Consider the following 19910-nt stretch of genomic DNA (forward strand, 5'->3'; position numbering starts at 1 on the left):
TTTGGTGAGGATAATTTTCCCTGGTTTGAGTTGGCGGGAAGAACTCCTTAAGAGCAGCCCGGCAGAGAAGGGCAGGGGGGTCCTGGTAGATGGAGAAGATGACAGAGAGGTCCTGTAGATAAAAAGGATAACGTGAGCTGGCAGTGTGCACTTGCAGCCTGGTCAGTATCCTGGGCTGCATTAATAGAGGGATGGCAGCAGGGAGAGGAAGGGTTTGTCTGCCTTTGTTCCACCCATGTCAGTTCCCATTGGAATACTGTGTCCAGGGCTGGGACCCCCAGATGTGGAGCCATTTGAGCAGGTCCAGAGGAGGGCCACAAAGATGCTCAGTGGTCTGGAGCAGCCCTCCTGTGGAAAAGGTTGAAGGTAGTCGGGATTGTTTAGTTCAGAGAGGAGCAGGCTGCGGGCAGATCTCATTGCAGCCTTCCAGTACTCAGAGGGAGCTGGGCGCTTGTAAACAGGAGGGAAATCAAACATTTTACGTGGTCTCAAAGTGACAGGACAACAGGGGATCGTTTTAAATTAGAAGGGGTAATCTAGATCAGATGTTGGGGGAAGTTTTTCATTGAGAGGGCTGTGAGGTACTGGCACAGGCTGCCCGGAGAGGCTGTGGATGTCCCATTCCTGCAGATGTTCAAGGCCACATTGGATGGGATACCAGGCGGCCCTATCTTGTGATTGGCAACCTTGCCCATGGTGAGGGGCTGGAACTAGGTCATCTTAGAGGTCCCCTCCAACCCAAACCATTCTATGACTTCTTTGGAATAAATCTTAATAACTCTTAATAATGTCTGAAATGTTTTATTTGTGTAGAAGGGACATTGGCTCTACAGCTGCCAGAGGATTTGTTAAAGCATAACACAAGTTCTGCTGCTTGCTCACTTTGCTTCTTTTCACCTCCTTTTGGTGTCCATCACTCTGTGTACAGCGCTGGGACAGAAGAACCTGGCTGCATTTTAATTGAGTTTTTGCTGAATATCTGTAGCTGGTGCCATGGTAGTTAACTCTCAGATGTTTTGTTGATTTGGGTGTAAATTACAGTTGCTTATCTTTGTCTGCCTTCTATCAGATGCAAACAAACCTTATTTGTCCATGCTGTTACTCAGGAATTCCATCCACTTTTGCCCCTGTATCCAAATTCCTGGACTTAAGAATTTCTTCAGTAAGTTTTATCACCTGATACATTCTGATCCTAGTAGAAAAACTGCTGTGCAGTGTTAGCAAACACTCTTAAGTGTTTCTAGGGGAAATTGCCATTGTTCTGAGTGAAACAGGATAGTTAGCCTGTTTTTTTTTTTTTTTTTTTCTTTTCTTTTCAGACTGTGCCCTCAAGGCCTTTAGCTCATGCACTGATGCAAAGCTAGGAGATGCTTCCATTTTTAACAGTGGAAGTTTGTAGAGCTAAGGAGAGCGTGATGCACTTCAGGGAATGTGTTCAGTATTCCACAAGTTGACTTTCTGTACCTTGATGGGTTTCCTTTGCAGACGTTTTGTAACACCATCAAAACTCCACGTTGCGAAAGATTGAGGTTTTAAATGGCAATTGGCTCAGAAGAACACTGCAGGCTGTTGGGTTTACAAGCATTTCAAAACCAGAAAATAGGAGAAAAATTGCTTCTCTTGCTCTTCACTCAGGAAATGAGAGAGTAATCTTACATTAATTGCTTATCATTAATATATCAAAGGTCTTATGCTTAGTCTGTTGTACAGTTGTTTTACATCTGTTCCAGAAACAAAACACTTGACAATTACAGCTTTGCTGAACTTAATAACTCTATTATCTACAGTTAAGATGGAGCATGAAAGTCCTTTGTAATTTCCATTCTCTTCTATTTAAAATGAAGGGTGGGGAGCAGAGGTGTTGCTCTGGTGAGCTAAAGAACCATTCGTCTTTGGTAGGAAGAAGATGTCTGTGGGGACTGCGTAGGTCAGCAAGACCCCTGTGTGAGGAGGTAGCTCAGGCACCAGGAGGTGAGTGTTATTTCGGCCAGAAGGCTGAATGCTGTAAAAGTTTGGTCTGGACTACACTGGTTGTGTGAGTGGTTTCGATCAGCAGCTCCTCCTCCTTCTTTCCACTCTGACATTTACTGAGCATCCAGTACATGACTGTTAAAGGCTCTTGGTCTTATCCACATATGCTGATTTAGTTGATCAAGTGCACCTGGGTACCGGCTGATAGTTGATAAGTGGCTTGAAGGAGTGGGGAAACTAAGGTTGAAGTTGAACATGATACATGACTGTTAACTGTTGCTATTTTAACCAAATTATTTTCACCCTCTTCATTCTTTATAGCAGAAGAGCTCACTTTCCCTATTGGAGCTCTGCCATTTCTCCCCTCCCCCTGGCTTGCCCTTGTGTTGTAAATCAGTAAATGCAATTTAATGGTTTAGTTGTCAGAAGCTCAGAGTTGTCAGATTTCGACTACAAGTGATTTGTGCAGCTTATGGAAGAAAGCAATGTCACCGAAACCCAACTCTCGCTTCTCTGTCTCCTACTTATTTTCCCCACACTCCACCCAGGTGTAGTCCAGGAAGAGCAATGAGCTGATACACCAGCTGATATGTATGGATATATATGATACACCCATATAATATGAGAAGTCTGTTCTCTTACTATTGGCTGTATGCTTCTGCTGCTGCCTTTGTAGTAGCTCCAGAGCTTTTTAGAGCTCTTTTTGAGCCACTTAACCATATTTACATAGCAAAAATAAACAAAAACAAAAATCCACTAACACGAAACCAGAAAAAAAAAAAAAACAAAAAACCTGAAGAGATTTTATTCTGACTTAGTAAGTAAAAGCAGCTCCAAAAATGTGTAGGTAGCAATAGGAAGCTACAGAAGGAAAGCCAGGGTTGCTCAAGTCAGGCAGAGCGGATGAGGAAAGGCTTGGCAGGGAGGAAAGGGGTAGCAGGCTCTGCAGCTTTGACAGCAGCAAGGACAAATTGGGTATGTTAAATTGGTTCAGCAGCCTTTGGTGACAACTTGTTTTCCTTTGAAAAATGATCTTAAACTTCTGTACAAATATGTATGTGCATGTTCTTTGGAAATAATCATGCATCAGTTTTGTTGTCTGCAGCTTCTTGTAGAGGCAGAGCTGAGAAACCAGACTTGAGTTCTTTTAATGATATTTGAATGTTAAACTATACATGGGAATTTGAACTGTTCTTGACTTATTTGACTTAAAAATAACAGCAACAAAACAACAAATAAACCCTCTAAGGATGAGAATATACAGTGTAGATTTCCTGACACATTCATAGGTGTGCTTTTTTCCCTCAGTTTTTGCATTTTTCTAATTGTTCTGTGCAAGAAAACTCAACTTTTTTTGGTACTTCATTTAATTTTCAGACTTAGTCTCTCTCAAGCCTCAAGATAGGTATCTTGAGCTGGCTTTCGGCTGGACTTTGACAGAGAACCATTCTTCAGCTTCAGTGATAGAAGCAAAAGGTGAAGCTGTGGAATTGAAGAATGTGAAAAATGCATCACGTCACTGGCCCATCTAGCATACTATCTGCTTCTTCCCAAGTCTTCCCTATGAAAATTAGGAGATTAGTTTATTCAAATATCAATGCATTCTTTTATCAGGGGACTCGGGGTTCATTTAATCCATCATCTTACAGATACCACAGATGTTAATCAAGCTCTTCCTCTTCTCTGTCTCCTGGTCTCACAATTTGATGGGTTCCAGCATTTTGAGTTCTCCCTAATGGAACTGCTGCTCTGCCACTGAGCATTTTGGTTGCCTTCGGGTGGGGTTTCTAGGTAGAAAAGAAGATTCATTGTCTTGAACTGCACCTTGAGGTTAAAACAGAATAAACTTCGTGCATGGTTCTCTGCTGGCAAGAAGTTGAGTGATGGTAGGCCTTCAACCCCTGCCTTTAGCAAGGTGTCTCAGAACCTCTTCCACGTTATGAATGTCCCCACTTTCGTTCATTAATGTGTTAAGGATCCTTCATTTAGAATACCTACTGCTTTACTCCTTTGTGGGATCTTTCCTAAAGCAAACTACTGTATCAGATTGCATCGGGATTTTAATGGTGCTCCTCCAGCCTGTGAAATACTGCTGCATAAAGAAGATGAATCCGGCATGGAGAGTGTGTTGTCACAGCAAAACAACACTCATTTTGTATGGAAATGCATCTGTTCTCTTTTGTGGAGGCTTTTCCTCCTATTTTCACTCTAGCCACTGCGGAATGCTTTTACAAGATGCTCAAACCATGTTGAGGGACATGGTTTAGTGAGTACTGTTGGCGATAGGTGAATGGTTGGACTGGATGATCTTGAAGGTCTTTTCCAACCTCGGTGGTTCTGTGGTTCTGTGAAACACATTAAGAGCACAGGTTGCAAATGCTTGAGGACTCCTTGCTTCCTGAAGTTCATGTGCAAAGTTCCTTTGATTACTGGTCTCTAATAACAGATTCTATTTTCAGGGCAAATGCTACTCAGCATCTTAAAAACTTTATTTTTTATTTTTATTATTAAAACATTTTTAAGTGGCCTCCAGTATTAATGTTTCTACATGCTCTGACATGGACTCAAGGTAGACTGGGTTGATAGCTCTGTGTAATACAGGCTTATGGAACTGTTGTAACATCAATTTATTGCCACCAGGTGTTTCTATTCTGTGAGTTCAGATTGTTGGATAAGAATTGCATTTTTTTTTCCCCCCCCAGGGAAGAATAGTGAAACAACAGTGCACCATAAAATAAGCTTCATCTTCTGGGTCATCTTAAGATATGCTCAGATCTGCTCTAAAATGGTGTAACATCTTCTGGTGGAGGTAGTGAAACCTGCTTACTTGTGTGTGTTTGTTTGTGTTTTAGTTTATTTTTTAGTGTTTGCCTTCATTTCTTCGTGTGCCTCGTACCATGAAGACCTTACCAAGCCATTGCCATGTCCTTTGACAGCCTGGATGGACAGGCTTTGGATGTAAGAGTACTGATAGAGCTGTGGTTAGGGCAAACTGAAACCGTTTTTTTCATGGAAGGCTGTATCATATTTTCTTTCCTATGTGGGTGCTACAAAACCTCTTATAGTTTTGATCCAGACTGTCCCTCCTGATGGGGGTGGCGGCGAAGGAAGCGGTGCGTTGGGTTCTCAGAAGGTTCACAAATGGTTTCTTCCACTGGGCAGTATGAAGTAATGAGAAGCATACAGCTGAATAGCTACAGAATCAGTCTTTGCTGTAGAGGATTGAGCCGTTTTTTCTTCTGCAGACCAATATTTTTTGAAGTTTTCCCTCTTTGTGAGGAATTGCCAAAGTCAGTCAACTGATTTAGCAGCCGTGGTGCCCTATTGCACTGCTCTTATTCGTGTGTGTGTGTGTGTGTGTGTGTGTGTGTGTGTGTGTGTGTGAGAGATGCGGAGGAATATCATCTCCAAAAGCTGTAATTGGAAGAATTTTTATGGTCGGCCTACATTAAACTACCATTCAGTCGCTTGAATAAGAATCACTTTGTTCTTCGTTTCTCTGTATGTAACAGAGGCTGTAATTACCGGCTCTGGAAAACACTTGAGCCACAATAGGCTTAAGTCAAACTTTTTACAGGTCATTGGTTTTTGTAATGGGGCCATTGCCATGCAATGGGACAACGTGACTATTGTCATGCACTGTTCCTCCCGAGTACTTAAGTGCCTCTTATCTTCTGGCTTTCATAAAAATAGGGATAACATGAGGGCAACTTAAACTGTTGCAAAGTGAATCAGAAATTAAAAGCCTACGCAGCCGAATGTTGTGTAATAAAGGCTGGGATGCTATAATCATTCAGTATCCAAAAGCTAGGAAGGGCAAGTTTAAAGTCAAATAGTAGCAAAAGCCAAATATTTTTATCTCTGATAATGCATAGCCGAAATACCTTACTGCTGCCCTTAGCTGTTCAGACGTGTCTAGCTCCTAATCTCCTCGAAGCATGCTCTCATTATCACTAATTCTAACTTACACGTTGTGTTTGGTATTCTGGAAAGACAATAAACACTCACTGCTTCTATTTACTACTTGTACAGCTGTTCAGAAGAAATTGTGCTATGTAGGGCCTCCAGTGGGCAGTGTTCAGTAAGTAGTACTTGAAATGGTTAAGTTCAATTGCTTGCATCACTGTCCTGTTCTGATGTTCAGAAGTAGGGTTGTTGCCAACCAGTGGTGCATCTTCACAACAGTTAGAATTCTGTTGTAGCCTTTTTGTAGAAATACAGAATTGTTACTACTCAATTCTGTGCTTTTTCACAGAATCACATAACGGCCAGGGTTGGAAGGGACCTCAAGGATCATGAAGCTCCAACCCCCTGCCACATGCAGGGCCACCAACCTCCCCATTTAATACCAGACCAGGCTGCCCAGGGCCCCATCCAACCTGGCCTTGAACACCTCCAGGGACGGGGCATCCACAGCCTCTCTGGGCAGCCTGTTCCAGCACCTCACCACTCTCAATCTGTAAAGAACTTCTCCCTGACATCCAACCTAAATCTTCCCTCCTTCACCTGAAAACCATTTCCCCTTGTCCTGTTGTTATCTACCCTTTCAAACAGTTGAAGTTTTGAGTTTTTGGGAAAGTTATAATACTGTTATAGTCAGTTATAATACTGTACACCTTGCCAAAGAGATTCAGAAGATCAACAATTGAAGCTATAAGAAAGGATTGGGGTGTATGTGGACTTCAGTGGTACCAGTGGATTACAGTGGACATTTGGAATGATGCTGAAAAATGAAGCAAGTATCTGGCTGGACACCTTGTTCTAATTGAAGACATGGATTTTCTTGTATTCCCAACTCAAATGATATTTCCTCATTATCATCTCCTTTAATATTGCAACTAGGAATTGGTGCTGACTCCAAAAGGAGTTGCTGAGTACTGCTGGTTATACAACAGTGTTGCAAGAAAATTGGGTTAAACCCAGCCTTTGAGGTATGTCAGGACATCCCATGGATTTGGGAAAGGGTGCCATATTGAATATTGCAAGACATCTTACTGAAGCTGGATTACTGCTTAACAGTAGACATAGCTCAGCTCCTTGTCAATATTCTTTAAAATTTTTCTCCATCTTTCTATCCTGAGGTACAGTGGCTCCTGAGTAATAGGCAAATACTTCTGGAGCACTTTTGAAAAGTGATTTAAAGATTCTTGAGACAGCCCTCACTAACAGCAGCTGTGCATGACATCAGCCCTTGTTTCAGCTAGTCTAGGATGGGTATACTTATTAATTGATTTTTTTGCTGAGATGTGCTTGCCTCCCGTTCAGGCTGAAGGATGTCATATTGCTTCATTTCGTACAGTTCTCGTAGCTCACATTTTCTGTGAATTATCTCTTCGTGCTTCCCCTGAACATTTAATCTCCTGAAACATTGATACAATTGAAGTACATTTTCTGCACGTTTGCAGCTTGCGATGCTAATCTTGTTTTTACTGTGGTCTCTATTGTATTTTTCATTTTGACCTTTTGGTGTTTTTCTAAAATACGTGATTGTGTGTTAGGAAAAAGACTCTAAATTTTTACCTTGTACTGAACTAAGACCTTGAGTTTAAGTGTTAAAGGCAGCATTCCAAAGGAAAGAAAATGGTCAGCAGTTGTCAGTTTTGGACTATTCTTCCATTTCATATTGATATAGTGAAATTGTTGATGTGTCAGTTTGGACTAAAACAGATAACAAGAAATCATTACTGAAATGGTTTTAATGTGTCTGGCCAGCCTGCTTCGTATTTTTTTGACCTGGGAGGCTTAAGTGCTTCTGACCACAATTAGTGAACTTGAAAATATATTTATTTATGAGATGGGATCATCAGGAAGCATCCAGAGAGGAGATGTCAAGGGATGTGTGTTCCTGGACATGTAGCTATAGAAAGTGTTAACCAGGGGAGTGAATTTGACTGGAAGGAGAAGAGAATTACAGCTTTTTTTCCTCTTTCTTTTGAACATCAGCATTAACTGAAAGAAAAACAAGAAAAATAAGTTCAACAGGAAATAAACAGGGAGGTTCCAATATGACTTATGGAAATGGCTTAAATATATTGACTGTTTCTGAAGGCAAAATGACTGTTATAGGAAGAAATACTTTTTTCTTTCTCTTTTTATACCCAGTTTGAAATCAGAAAGCTAAAAGTTTCCTCACATTTTTCTTTGTTAAATTCATAGGGATGTGGTTATAGGTATCTACTTGTGCTTTTTATTCTATCCAGTCTTTTGGGAACGTGACTGTGCCCTAACTCTGTGTTATGCAGCTGTGTCATGGGACCCTCGGCAAGTAGAATATGTTGACTGTTTCCTTAGGAGAAATGGGGTTTTGTAAGTATCCCAGTGACAGGGAGTCATCCATCTGTCCCAAACCTTTTGATACATAAATACAAAGAAACTCAACAACAACAAATGATATCAGGAGATGATGTATCAAAAGAATCAGCAGTGTGGAAAACTTGGTGCAGACCCCTGAAAATGCAAGTTTTGTACTGGGAGAAGTACTTAAAATTATGTTTTATTTCCTCAGTTTCTGTGGGAGTGAGATAGACAAGTTAATATTTGCAAGGTGAGCTGCAACAGGATTTAATGCAAACTGGGAAAATGTATAGGGCTTTAAATTCACGGTGTGTTTACTGTGTGATGTGAGAGACATTGCTGATGGGCTTTATTGTTCAAAAAGGCTAATGATCTACCCTGATCTACATAGTACGTACAGAGAGCATAACCTGGGTATTCTGGTAAAATTACAGAGGGATTGCAGTCCCTCCCTGACCTATTATGAAGTGTTTTAAGAACTCAGTATATCCTCTGATAAGTATTTTGAGATCCCAGGCTTGCCCTTCCAAAACGCTTTTCCCATTTTGAGCTTGAAGTTGGCTGTTGTTTCACTTTGTGTTTGGACTTGATGATCTTTAAGGTCTTTTCTGACCTGAGCAATTACATGGTTGTAGTGTGGGAGGAATTATTAATTTAGCCCTCACCAATTTGCTGGGTTTTAAAGGGACCTGGGGAGATGGTTGTAATGGAAATCATTGTTCGTCACTTTGTGTCGTCTCACTGAGCACCATGGAGAGGAGCCTCACTTCATCTTCATTATTCCCTCCCTGTCAGGTATTTATACACATGGATGAGGTCCCCTGGAGCTCTCTTCTAGAAATTGTCATAGATTTGGGTGTCTTCAAGCCTGAGATGGGTTCACCTCAGCAACATTATAAAAACTTCTCTGTAGTTGTAAAGGTTATGATGAAGTCATAGTGTCAGTAACTATAGCTCAGTTCCTTGTCAGACAAACTTGTTGGCATCATGTTGGTGGCCATGTGCCAAGTCTTGTGTTGAGTAACTTATTTTCCATATATTATCCATTTGCTAATAGTGCAGACATTTTTGACGTTGAAAAGGTTGACTCTATCAGACTACTTAACACTTTATTAATGGATTTAAATATTTGTTATGACTTCTTTTGACTGTCTCGTTAGTGGAAGGGATTTCATTTCTCAGTACTCAGAGCTGGTGGTGAAGTATGACTTTGAGCTTTGATTGTTTGTACTGCCAGAAGTCATAATATTGACTTTGTTTCCATTGCAGTCATCAAATGTGGGCAATATGCAGTGGTGGTAAGTTGTCGGCAGGAATTAAGTTGAGCAGTGAGTGAGTTGTGAACAGATTTTTAGAAGTCATTCAGTTAGTGAACGCATAACTTTGTGTTTTTGAGAAAATAAAAACAACTTTATTGTAATTTATTCCGATATCTGTAGTGAAAATTGCTGCCATTTAAAATCGAATTGTAAAAAAAAAAAAAGCACAAGCAAGGTCAGCGGTGCTTCCTTGCTGTGCAGTGTGGTTTTGTTTGTTTTTCAATAATAATAATAATAATAAAGGCTCTTCTGACCTCACTTCAGTGTCTTCCATTTACATTCCTAAATCTCAGCTATTCTGCCAGATGATAGCAGGTTATCAAAATGATAACGCACATTGTGATTTGGGAACAGCTTACAGCATCTTGGCAGAATCACCTAATATCAGCAGGCCAGGATGGCTTTGCTCCACTCTCCTGAAGCATGGAATAAGTTGTTGTAGTACTGGGAAATAATGTTGGTTTTGTTGTGTTGTGTTTTTTTTTTTATTATTGTATGGTGTGTGAACTGGGAGATTGATAGCTTCTCATCTTGGAAGCCCAGAGGGAGAGATAACACTCAGCTCTGCATACAAACAGGTTGACCATTGGGCTTGATGTGCCTCTGCTCCTTTATCATCACAGTACCCAATAAAACTAAGCAGAATAAAGTCAGAACAAAGTAGCTCATTTCTGCTGTATAATAGCCTCCTGCCTGTCTGGTTAATACCAAGAGGACTAAAGCTGATCTGTCTGTTTTGTGATATTACAAACCTGGCTGGAATGTAGAAAAGCTCAAGTAAGCATCCTTGTTTGGTCACCTTAGCTCTCTTTGCATCTTATAATAACCAAGCAGATCTTGTAAAACAGTCGTCAAACTGTCCTTAAGAGAAGTGCAGTTATGTTTTACAAAATTTTGGCCAAGGGCAAAGCTTTACAGTCACATCATAAACTCAAAACCAGGGGCTGGTTTTAATGTTTAAGTTAATAGATCCATAACCAGAGCTATGGCATGTGTTTCTGTAACTTAAGAGCTATCCGAATTTACTGCCTTTTTGTTACCTTGTAAAGAAAGCACTGGGATTTTTAAAAGTTGAAAGTTGTAAAGAACCCAAAGATGATGAAATTTTTAAGGAAAAGTGCTTGTCTGACTTGTAGTACGAAGTTGTTTTACCTTTAAATGCTTCTGTCCTGTGAAATGCTGTGAGTACTGACCATACCCTGTACCTAGGATGGTCCTCAATGCTGGATTCTGGATTTTCTCCTCAAGATGATGCATATTTAGAAATTCCCTCTGTCATAAGTGTTTTTTTTATCCACTGAAATTATGGTAAGAGCACTTCTGTGTATGAAACTGATGTCTTTCATCACTTCTCTGTTTGCAGCTCTCAAGGGATATGGACTGTCCGTAATAAATCTGTGGTTAGACACTCAAAATACTTTTCTGCTTCTCCTTGTAGCTTTTCTCCCTTTTTCTGCCAAAGAAAATCTGTTAAATTTGTCTGTTAACTTGATGACATGCTACACATAAACATTAAAGCAGGTGTTCTTCTTGTTCCCCGTGGCCAAAAAAAAAAAAAGAAATCCTCATGTTGCTTTGGTTTGCAGTGATTTTCTTCTACTGTTTGTTGTGGGTAAGCTTGACATACAACACTCAGTGTTTTTACTAGTGACTTTGGGGTAGTGTAGTAGGTTTTAAAGGAAGCAGAACTTAATAGCAAAAACTTAAAAGTGGCCCAAGTTGAGCAGAAAACTGCTATTTAATTCTTAGTCATTACACTGTTGAGAGCAGTTAGGACTTTGGCCAAGGGAGTTGCCTTTAGGCTGCTCCCCAGTCTCCTCTGTTGGACTTTTACAGCCCAATTTCACATTACAGGAGAGGAGCTTTGCAGAAGGTCATGATGTGTTGGTCTCCGTCTGCCAAGAGGAGGATTGTTAGACCTGCTTCAGCTTTTTTTATGAAAGGCTTTTATGAAAACAGCTTGCCAGCTCCTTCTGTGAGGATAGAGTGACAGAGTGATCATGAAATGATAGACTTCGTGATTCACGGTGGAGCCTGGAGGGGGAATAGTAATACTGCTACCTTGGACTTCAGGAGGGCGGACTTTGAATTGTTCAGGGGACTAATAGGGGGAGTCCCCTGGCATTCAGTCCTAGCAAGCAAAGGGGTCCAAGAGAGCTGGTTGCTCTTCAAAAAGGAAGTCTTAAGGGCGCAGGAGCAGGCAGTCCCCCTGAGCTGCAAAATGAGCCGGCGGGGAAGAAGACCGGCGTGGATGAATAGGGAGCTATTCCTGAGGCTCCGGGAGAAAAAGAGAATCTACCGCCTGTGGAAAGAGGGACAGGCCACTCAAAATGAATACAGGGAAGTTGTTAGGATGTGTAGAGGTGAAATCAGAAAGGCAAAAGCCCAGCTTGAATTTAACCTAGCTGCTGGTGTGAAAAGGAATAAGAAACTCTTTTATAAATACATTAACAGTAAGAGGAGGACAAAGGAGAATATCCACTCTTTGCTGGATGAGGCTGGGAATGTGACCACTGAGGATAAGGAAAAGGCGGAGGTTCTGAATGCCTTCTTTACGTCTGTCTTTAAAAGTCAGACCAGTTATCCTCAGGATACCCCTCTCTCTGACCTGGTAATCTCGGCCGGGGAGCACACTAACCCCCCTGTGATTCTGAAAGAAGCAGTCAGAGACCTACTGCTCCAGCTGGACTGTCACAAGTCGATGGGGCCAGATGAGATACACCCAAGAGTGCTGAGGGAACTGGCGGAGGTGATAGCCGAGCCGCTTTCCATCATCTGTCAGCGCTCCTTGTTGACTGGTGAGGTCCCAGATGACTGGAGGCTTGCCAATGTGACTCCCATTTATAAGAAAGGTCGTAAGGAGGATCCGGGGAACTACAGGCCTGTCAGCCTGACCTCGGTGCCAGGGAAGGTTATGGAGCAGATCGTCTTGAGGGAGATCATGCGGCATGTGCAGGGTGACCGGGGGATCAGGCCTAGCCAGCATGGGTTCATGAAGGGCAGGTCCTGTTTGACCAACCTGATCTCCTTCTATGATCTAGTGACCCATCTGGTGGATGAAGGAAAGGCTGTTGATGTGGTCTACCTAGACTTCAGCAAAGCCTTTGACACTGTCTCCCACAGCATTCTCCTGCAGAAGCTGGCAGTCAGAGGCTTGGATGGGTACACTCTTGGCTGGGTGAGGAGCTGGCTGGAGGGCCGGGCGCAGAGAGTGGTGGTGAATGGAGTCAAATCCAGCTGGCGACCGGTCGTGAGTGGTGTTCCGCAGGGGTCGGTGCTGGGGCCTGTCCTCTTCAATATCTTTATAGATGACCTCGATGAGGGCATCGAGTGCACCCTCAGTAAATTCGCAGATGACACCAAATTGGCTGGAAGCGTGGATCTGCCTGGGGGTAGCGACGCCCTACAGAGGGATCTGGACAGGCTGGAGAGCTGGGCTGGAGCCAATGGGATGAGTTTCAACAAGGCCAAATGCCGGGTCCTGCACTTCGGCCACAACAACCCCAGGCGACGCTACAGGCTTGGGGCGGTGTGGCTGGAGGACTGCGTAGAGGAAATGGACCTGGGGGTATTGATTGATGCTCGGCTGAACATGAGCCGACAGTGTGCCCAGGTGGCCAAGAAGGCCAATGGCATCCTGGCTTGCATCAGAAACAGTGTTGCAAGCAGGAGCAGAGAGGTGATTGTTCCCCTATATTCAGCACTCGTCAGGCCGCACCTCGAGTACTGTGTCCAGTTTTGGGCCCCTCACTGCAAGAAAGATATTGAGGCCCTGGAACGTGTTCAAAGAAGGGCAACGAAGCTGGTGAGGGGTCTGGAACACAGGCCATATGAGGAGAGGCTGAAGGAGCTGGGAATGTTCAGCCTGGAGAAGAGGAGGCTCAGGGGAGACCTTATTGCTCTCTATAACTTCCTGAAGGGAGGTTGTAGTGAGCTAGGGGTCGGCCTCTTCTCTCGTGTCATTAGTGATAGGACCAGGGGGAATGGTTTCAAGCTACGGCAGGGGAAATTCAGGCTGGACATGAGGAAGTATTACTTTTCAGAAAGGGTGGTCAGGCACTGGAATGGACTGCCCAGGGAGGTGGTGGAATCACCGACCCTGGGGGTGTTCAAGGAAAGGCTGGATGTTGCGTTGAGGGACATGGTTTAGTAAGAGCTATTGGGAATAGGTGAACGGTTGGACTGGGTGATCTTTTAGGTCTTTTCCAACCTTAGTGATTCTATGATTCTATGATTCTATGATAAAACAAAAGGTTTTGCTTTCTGATCTGTATTTGTTGGTGTAGAGTGGACAGAAGGAAGGATTTATAAATAAGTATAGGATTAGTTGAGAGCACTTCAGTTTCATCAGTCTGTCCCCAGAGCCAGCAATGAGCAGGTATAGGAATTCCCTCAAGTATCAGGCATGGGAAGTATTTGGGAGAAGTGTCTTCCACTTGTTGGCCTATGCTTACCTTCCCTAAGGGCTTGCATCTGAGGCCTTTGTCTGACCCAGTATTGCCAACTTGAACTTTGTACAGCTCTGGGTGGATGTGATTCCCTCTGATTTACTGAAAAAGTCCTACTGTCATACTGTGCAGGTAGTCTGTTGGTTTCCTCTCACCTTGTGCTGTAGCTCCTTGCCTTGGAGGTGCTCAGGGCCAGGTAGGATGGGGCCCTGGATAGCTTGGTCTGGTATTAGGATATACTCAACAGTGGTAGAGTCTAAAGCAATTTCACTCTCTTCTCCTTCTGACTCTTTCCCAAGCCAACTTTACTACTCGGAGGCATTCACTGTACCATGCCCAAAAGATCAAGCTTGTTGTTCTTTAGCATTTCCACGTTTGATCGACTGCCTCCCTGCTGTGTTCACTGTGCAAGGAAGAGGCGCTGAAATTCTTGGTGCACTTGTGCAGCCCTGACAGCTCAGCTCATTGATCTTTGTTGTTTGCAGCCAGCAGACTGAGATGATTCCTAAGGCTGTATCAAGCAAAGGAAAATGTATTGTTTTCTCTTTTTGTCTCTTGTTCGGTATTGATTTCTCAGATACCATCTGCTCATTGTGGACAAATTCGCAGCAGTAGCCAGGATGCAATTTTTTGCTTCTTTGAGATACAGGTTCATACTGTTGGCTGTGTCTTTTGCCGCTAGATACGAAAATCACTTGGAAACAAAACAAAAAGTCAGTGGCATAGCAGTATGTAGAATAGTAGAATGACTTGGGTTGGAAGGGATCTTAAACCCCACCCAGTTCCAATGCCCTGCCACGGGCAGGGTTGCCACCCACCAGATCAGACTGCCATCAAACCTGGCCTTGAAAGCCTCCAGCGATGGGGCATCTTCAGCTTCTGTGGGCAGCCTGTGCCACATTGTTCTACCACAGTTGCTGGGAGGGCGTTCAGTGGTGATCTTCATGGTGCCTCGTTGAAGGATGAATTTCACTCTGGATGGTCTGAGTTCCACTGCGTCCCAGAATAGCTGAAAATCTGATCTGATTTATAGAAGACTGATCTTCTATGGTCTTAGCATTAAATTGAAGAGGCTGGTGTTGGTGTGCGTTGCCATCATATAGATTCGGATTTGTGTCTTGGGTGTCAGGGTTTCCCAGTGCCAGTCTTTGGGCTTCTGTAAGGCCAACTTTGAGTGAGCGGTCCTGGCAGTGGGAGCTCCTGGTAAAACTGGAAGTCAGCATTTGCTCTTCAAAGGAGGATGACTGGATCAAGATACAGAAAGTGAAGGAAGAAGTCTTGTATAAGATACCGCTTCTGTTATGTGTGCTGTACACATTAGATTGATGTACTCTGTGAGGTTCACCATTTTTTTTGATACTACTCTGAATAGATTTTGTTTTAGTAAACTGTTCTAGTAGGGAGCTCCGAATAAGCAATTAAATGAGCCTTAAAAATTAGTCTTGCAGAATTTGCGGTAAACGTTTTGTCTGAATCAGTCTAAGAATTTGGGCATAATGAAAATTAATTAATTTTCTGTTTCCCTTTTCCAGAATATGACAGATACCTAGCATCTAGCAAAACCATGGCAGCAGCTTACCTTGATCCAAACTTGAATCATACACCAAGTTCAAGTGCAAAGACGCACCTCGGTACTGGGATGGAGCGTTCCCCGGGGGCCATGGAGCGAGTCCTAAAGGTTTTTCACTACTTTGAAACCAGCAGTGAGCCAACGACGTGGGCCAGTATTATCCGGCATGGAGATGCTACTGATGTTCGAGTAAGTCTGGTTTTAGTGTTCTCCTGCCCTCCTTAGGTTAAATGCAAACTTTACCCTCAAAAGGTGAAATCTGGAAACCAGGAAACACAGAAGATTCACTGTTTATTTTGAAAGAATCTTTACCTGTTGTACGCTTTGAGTAATTTTTGGAAAAGGCTTTAAGTGGTACCAACTTTCCTTCGGGGAGAGAGGGGAAGAGCTGTGGAAATTGGTGTATGATAGTTTACTGCCTTCAAGAAACAGAAGAAGTCTTTCCCTTTTGCAGAACAGAAACTTGAAATTTATAGAACTGGTTGTCAGTTTAAATACTACTACTGACTTACGTCATTCAACATTTACCAATTTGTATACCCCAAAATTCTGTGTGGTGATGGGAGGAAATGTAGGAGAGGAGAGGTATCAAATGGCTTTCTCCTTGTTCTTTATTAAAAGAAGTAGGGAGGTCAACTGTTTGAAAGGGTAGATAATAGCAGGACAAGGGGAAATGGTTTTAAGTTGAAGGAGGGAAGATTTAGGTTGGATGTCAGGGGGAAGTTCTTTACTATGAGAGTGGTGAGGTGCTGGAACAGGCTGCCTACAGAGGCTGTGGATGCCCCGTCCCTGGAGGTGTTCAAGGCCAGGTTGGATGGGGCCCTGGGCAGCCTGGTCTAGTATTAAATGGAGAGGTTGGCTGCCCTTCATGCATTGGAGGGTTTGGAACTTGATGATCCTTGAGGTCCTTTCCATCCCAGGCCATTCTGTGATTCTGTGAAAGTAAAAAAAGGTAAACAATTGTTTAATGTATGTAAGGATATGTTGTTTTTTTCTTTTAATTCTTGTTTAAAAAGCATTTCCTTCCACAGTGGGGGAATAAAACATTTTACAGCAAAGCCGTTTCTTCCCACCTGTCTTCCCCTCCTCACCCCAGTAGTCATCTGGTTTTATTTGTACAGTGCAGTCCTTCAGCTAACTTGAACAAAAAAAAAAAGACGACTAAGGATTGTTTCAGTAATTCAGGTATATGTTATCTTAGATACGTGTGTAAGTATACATATGCATGAAAATATTGTGTTTATTTCGGAGAGGGTTAAACAGGTCTGTGTAGAATGTGTGGAATAGTAATCTGACTATGAGACCCTTAGCATTTGCTGCACTCATTCACATTCTGAGGTCTTGTATGAAATGAACTCTGTTCAGCATTTCAAGTACTGTTAAAGCTTAGTTGTTTGCTTGTTTTCAGCTATTGTCCAAGACCAGTCTTGCCTTGTGGTAGGTGGTTTACAGGGTTGGCTTTGTTCTACAGGGTTCTTGCTGTGCAAGCGGGTTGCCACCTGCCCATTCCTTCCAGCATCTGTATTCTCTGTACAGTAATTTAAATCCCAGTAACGAATTTTGAATGCTTTCTCTTCCTTTTCTATTATACTTTCTAGCATCTCTTTGTATAAGAAAGACCTCAGAGCATTCTTAGGTGGAGTAAGTTTTGCTGCAGTGATCACAGACTTGTGAAATTGAGGGATTTTCCTTGGTGATCATCAGAAAATCTGTCTCTTGTCAATTTAATCAGTTCATATCTCTGTATAGGGATAACTTGGTGGCTAGACAAATTAGAGGTACACTGGTAGGAATCACTGTCATCAGTAACATACACTTATTTTACATGAAACAGGGTTTTTTGAGTGCTGCATCATGTCTTAATTGCCTGACTTAAGTATGTTGATTTGATGTGTCCAGTGTGATTGATTTATTTCATGAAGTCTATTGTGGTGTGCCAGAGAGGAAAATTGTATCAATTTTTAACCTTGCAAGTTTCGGCTGTGGATTTGAAAATACCGTATTTGAAATCCAGGTTATCTTTCCAAAGCAATATGTAGAAATAAAAACAGATCACATCTCTGGTTTCTTTGATTAAAAAAATTCCAGCGGTTCTGGGCTTTTAGAATGCAAAATTTATACTCCATGTAAAAAAATCCAGTGTTGAGTTGCATTTGGAAAGCCATATGCTCTTATTTTAAGCAAGAAAGCGTAGTGTTTTTTTTTTTTATTTAAAGAATTAAAAGATAGGTAGCAGTTACCAGAGGCTTGCCTTCATTTTTGATTTTCATGTATGTACATTTCTTTGTATGTTTGTTTCTAAAGTAATTAATATCTTTGTATTGTTCTCCTTTCCCAAGAACAAGAACACTGGGCAAGCGATGACTCACTGTTACTTCCACTCATGTAACAAAGCAGCTGCCTTTTTATTTTGGCAGAGTGAGAAGTCAGTGTGGATATGAGCAGGTACTCATAGCAGTGGCGTAGCACTGATGGATTGCCATGTCCTGACGTTTGTTTTAGAAACAGTGAATGGTTGTTGGAGTACAAGCCTCCATTCCATTGAAATGACTGCTGTTTGACCAAGTTAAGTAATTTAAGGTGAAAGCAGCCTTGATAGGTTTTTTATGCCTTTGTTTTTTCCTTCACCTCTTACAATGGAGATTGACTGCAGTAGAGCTTCCATTTCTTCTGTGGGTTACAAACTGGAAGGAGGCTGATGCTGGGTTTGTCTCTTGGCTCATTTCTATGAACTCTTGGAAGTATTCAGCAGTGAATGCCTTTGAGAAAACTGTGCAACTAAAAGGGAAAGAAAAGGTTTTTTTCAAGATTTCTCCCTGATTGGTGTGGCTGCTGGAATGATGGCCAAGGAACCCTTCCAGCCTTGAAAGGAAGGCAGATTTGGACTGGAATCTCCAGAGCAGCCAATTTCAAGGTATTTCTGCTGATAAAGCAGAGGACTTTGTGTTATGTGCTAACACTGAAGGAAAGTCAGGAAAGAAACTTCCACACTTATTTTTAGTGCTTCCCTAACATAATATCTTCTGTTTCAAGTTAAACTGTATTTGCCTTTGTCAGTGGAAAGGATGTGTTTGGTTAAAGAAGTGAGGAAAAACCCTCTTTCAAAAAACGAACAAACAACGGAGATATTTTACGATTTGTCAAGAGCAGGGTAGAAAACATCTTTGATCACTAAAGGGGAAAACCTTTATAATGAAAAGACTCTCGTTGTTAAGCTCAGATGAACATAATTTAGCTTTCTATAAGAGTCTCAATGTGCCCAGATTAAAGGTACAACTTCCTTGCTATTTTTCTTGAAATATCTTTTAACAGGACAGCAGTATTTACGTGTGGGCTTTGCTCTAAGGAGAACTTGATGACTATAACTGTTGTTTCTGGATGGATTTAGACCCTCAAAGTTAGCTGTTTCCTCTGAAGGATGAGCCCATATTCTCCAATGGATTGAAGAGCAACTTTTCAATTCTTAGAAATGCTTTTTTGGATTTCAGAGAACTGACACGCTCTCTTTCATGTTCTTTTTCCCTTGGTGTTAAACTGAAGACATGCTTCATTTCCAAAAGAAAAGAAGTTCTTTATGGCTGTTCAAACATTGGCCACCTACAGCAAGTGCTTGGCTATATTTGCTGTGCAGAAAAGGAAAGGTTGTTGAACTTGTTATTTCTGTTAATATGTGTTTTCTGTGTGCACATTCACAAAATTGGATTTCCAGGGCATGCTCTGCCCTGTTCACAGCCCCAGCACCGGAATGCAGTGGGGTGGGTGCTGCTGAGACTGGATTTCTTTGGTCTCCAGTGCACCTGGAATGTAAACAATGCCACTGAATTTTGAGCTGCAATTACAGGTAAATTGCCTTTCTGTTTCCAGAAGACGTGGCCGAAGCAGGAAATAAATGCGTTGTTGACATTTAGCAGATTGAGGGATGAGAGGAGTGGATTTTTATTAAGCAAGCCTTTGAAAATCTTGTGCGAACTGGTCTGGACAGAAGGCTTTTTGCTCAACTGCAGTTCTGCTTCATGCTCTGCATTTACACTCAGAGGCATCTGGCTTGCTTCTGGTGTATCTTTTCAACTTCTAGTCCTCCAGTGCTATCCTAGAAAGCATGGGTGCGTGATCGGAAGAGCTATGTGATCCCAGCCAGGTCCCTCACCGGAGATTTTTAGGAGGGCTAAAGCACATTCTCTCAGTACTTCACTAAAGCAGTTAAGTAAGCTGCATTACTGTGCTATTCAGCGTTCCTTACTTTTTTTTTCCTGTTTACCTCTCCCGTTCAATCCATACCCACCATTTTTACCATCCAAAACTATTTGC

The 19910-nt window shown here is 42.2% G+C and overlaps 1 protein-coding gene across 28 annotated transcripts in view; it reads left to right on the plus strand.

Moving 5' to 3' along the window:
• PTK2 (protein tyrosine kinase 2) overlaps positions 1-19910 on the plus strand; it is a gene marked incomplete at both ends in the record, with an annotated part of 141740 nt that overhangs the window by 12686 nt on the left and 109144 nt on the right. For 18 of the 28 annotated variants that reach the window (XM_079533544.1, XM_079533543.1, XM_079533545.1 and 15 more), the window contains one exon: positions 15597-15791. In XM_079533544.1, coding sequence (XP_079389670.1) covers positions 15597-15791 — 195 coding nt within the window. Of the gene's footprint in view, positions 1-1899; positions 1972-15564; positions 15792-19910 lie in introns of those variants that run through there. The other 10 variants (XM_079533529.1, XM_079533533.1, XM_079533534.1 and 7 more) reach the window with 3 other exon arrangements.

Source organism: Tetrao urogallus, assembly GCF_951394365.1.
Source record: "Tetrao urogallus genome assembly, chromosome: 3".
Lineage (NCBI taxonomy): Eukaryota > Metazoa > Chordata > Aves > Galliformes > Phasianidae > Tetrao > Tetrao urogallus.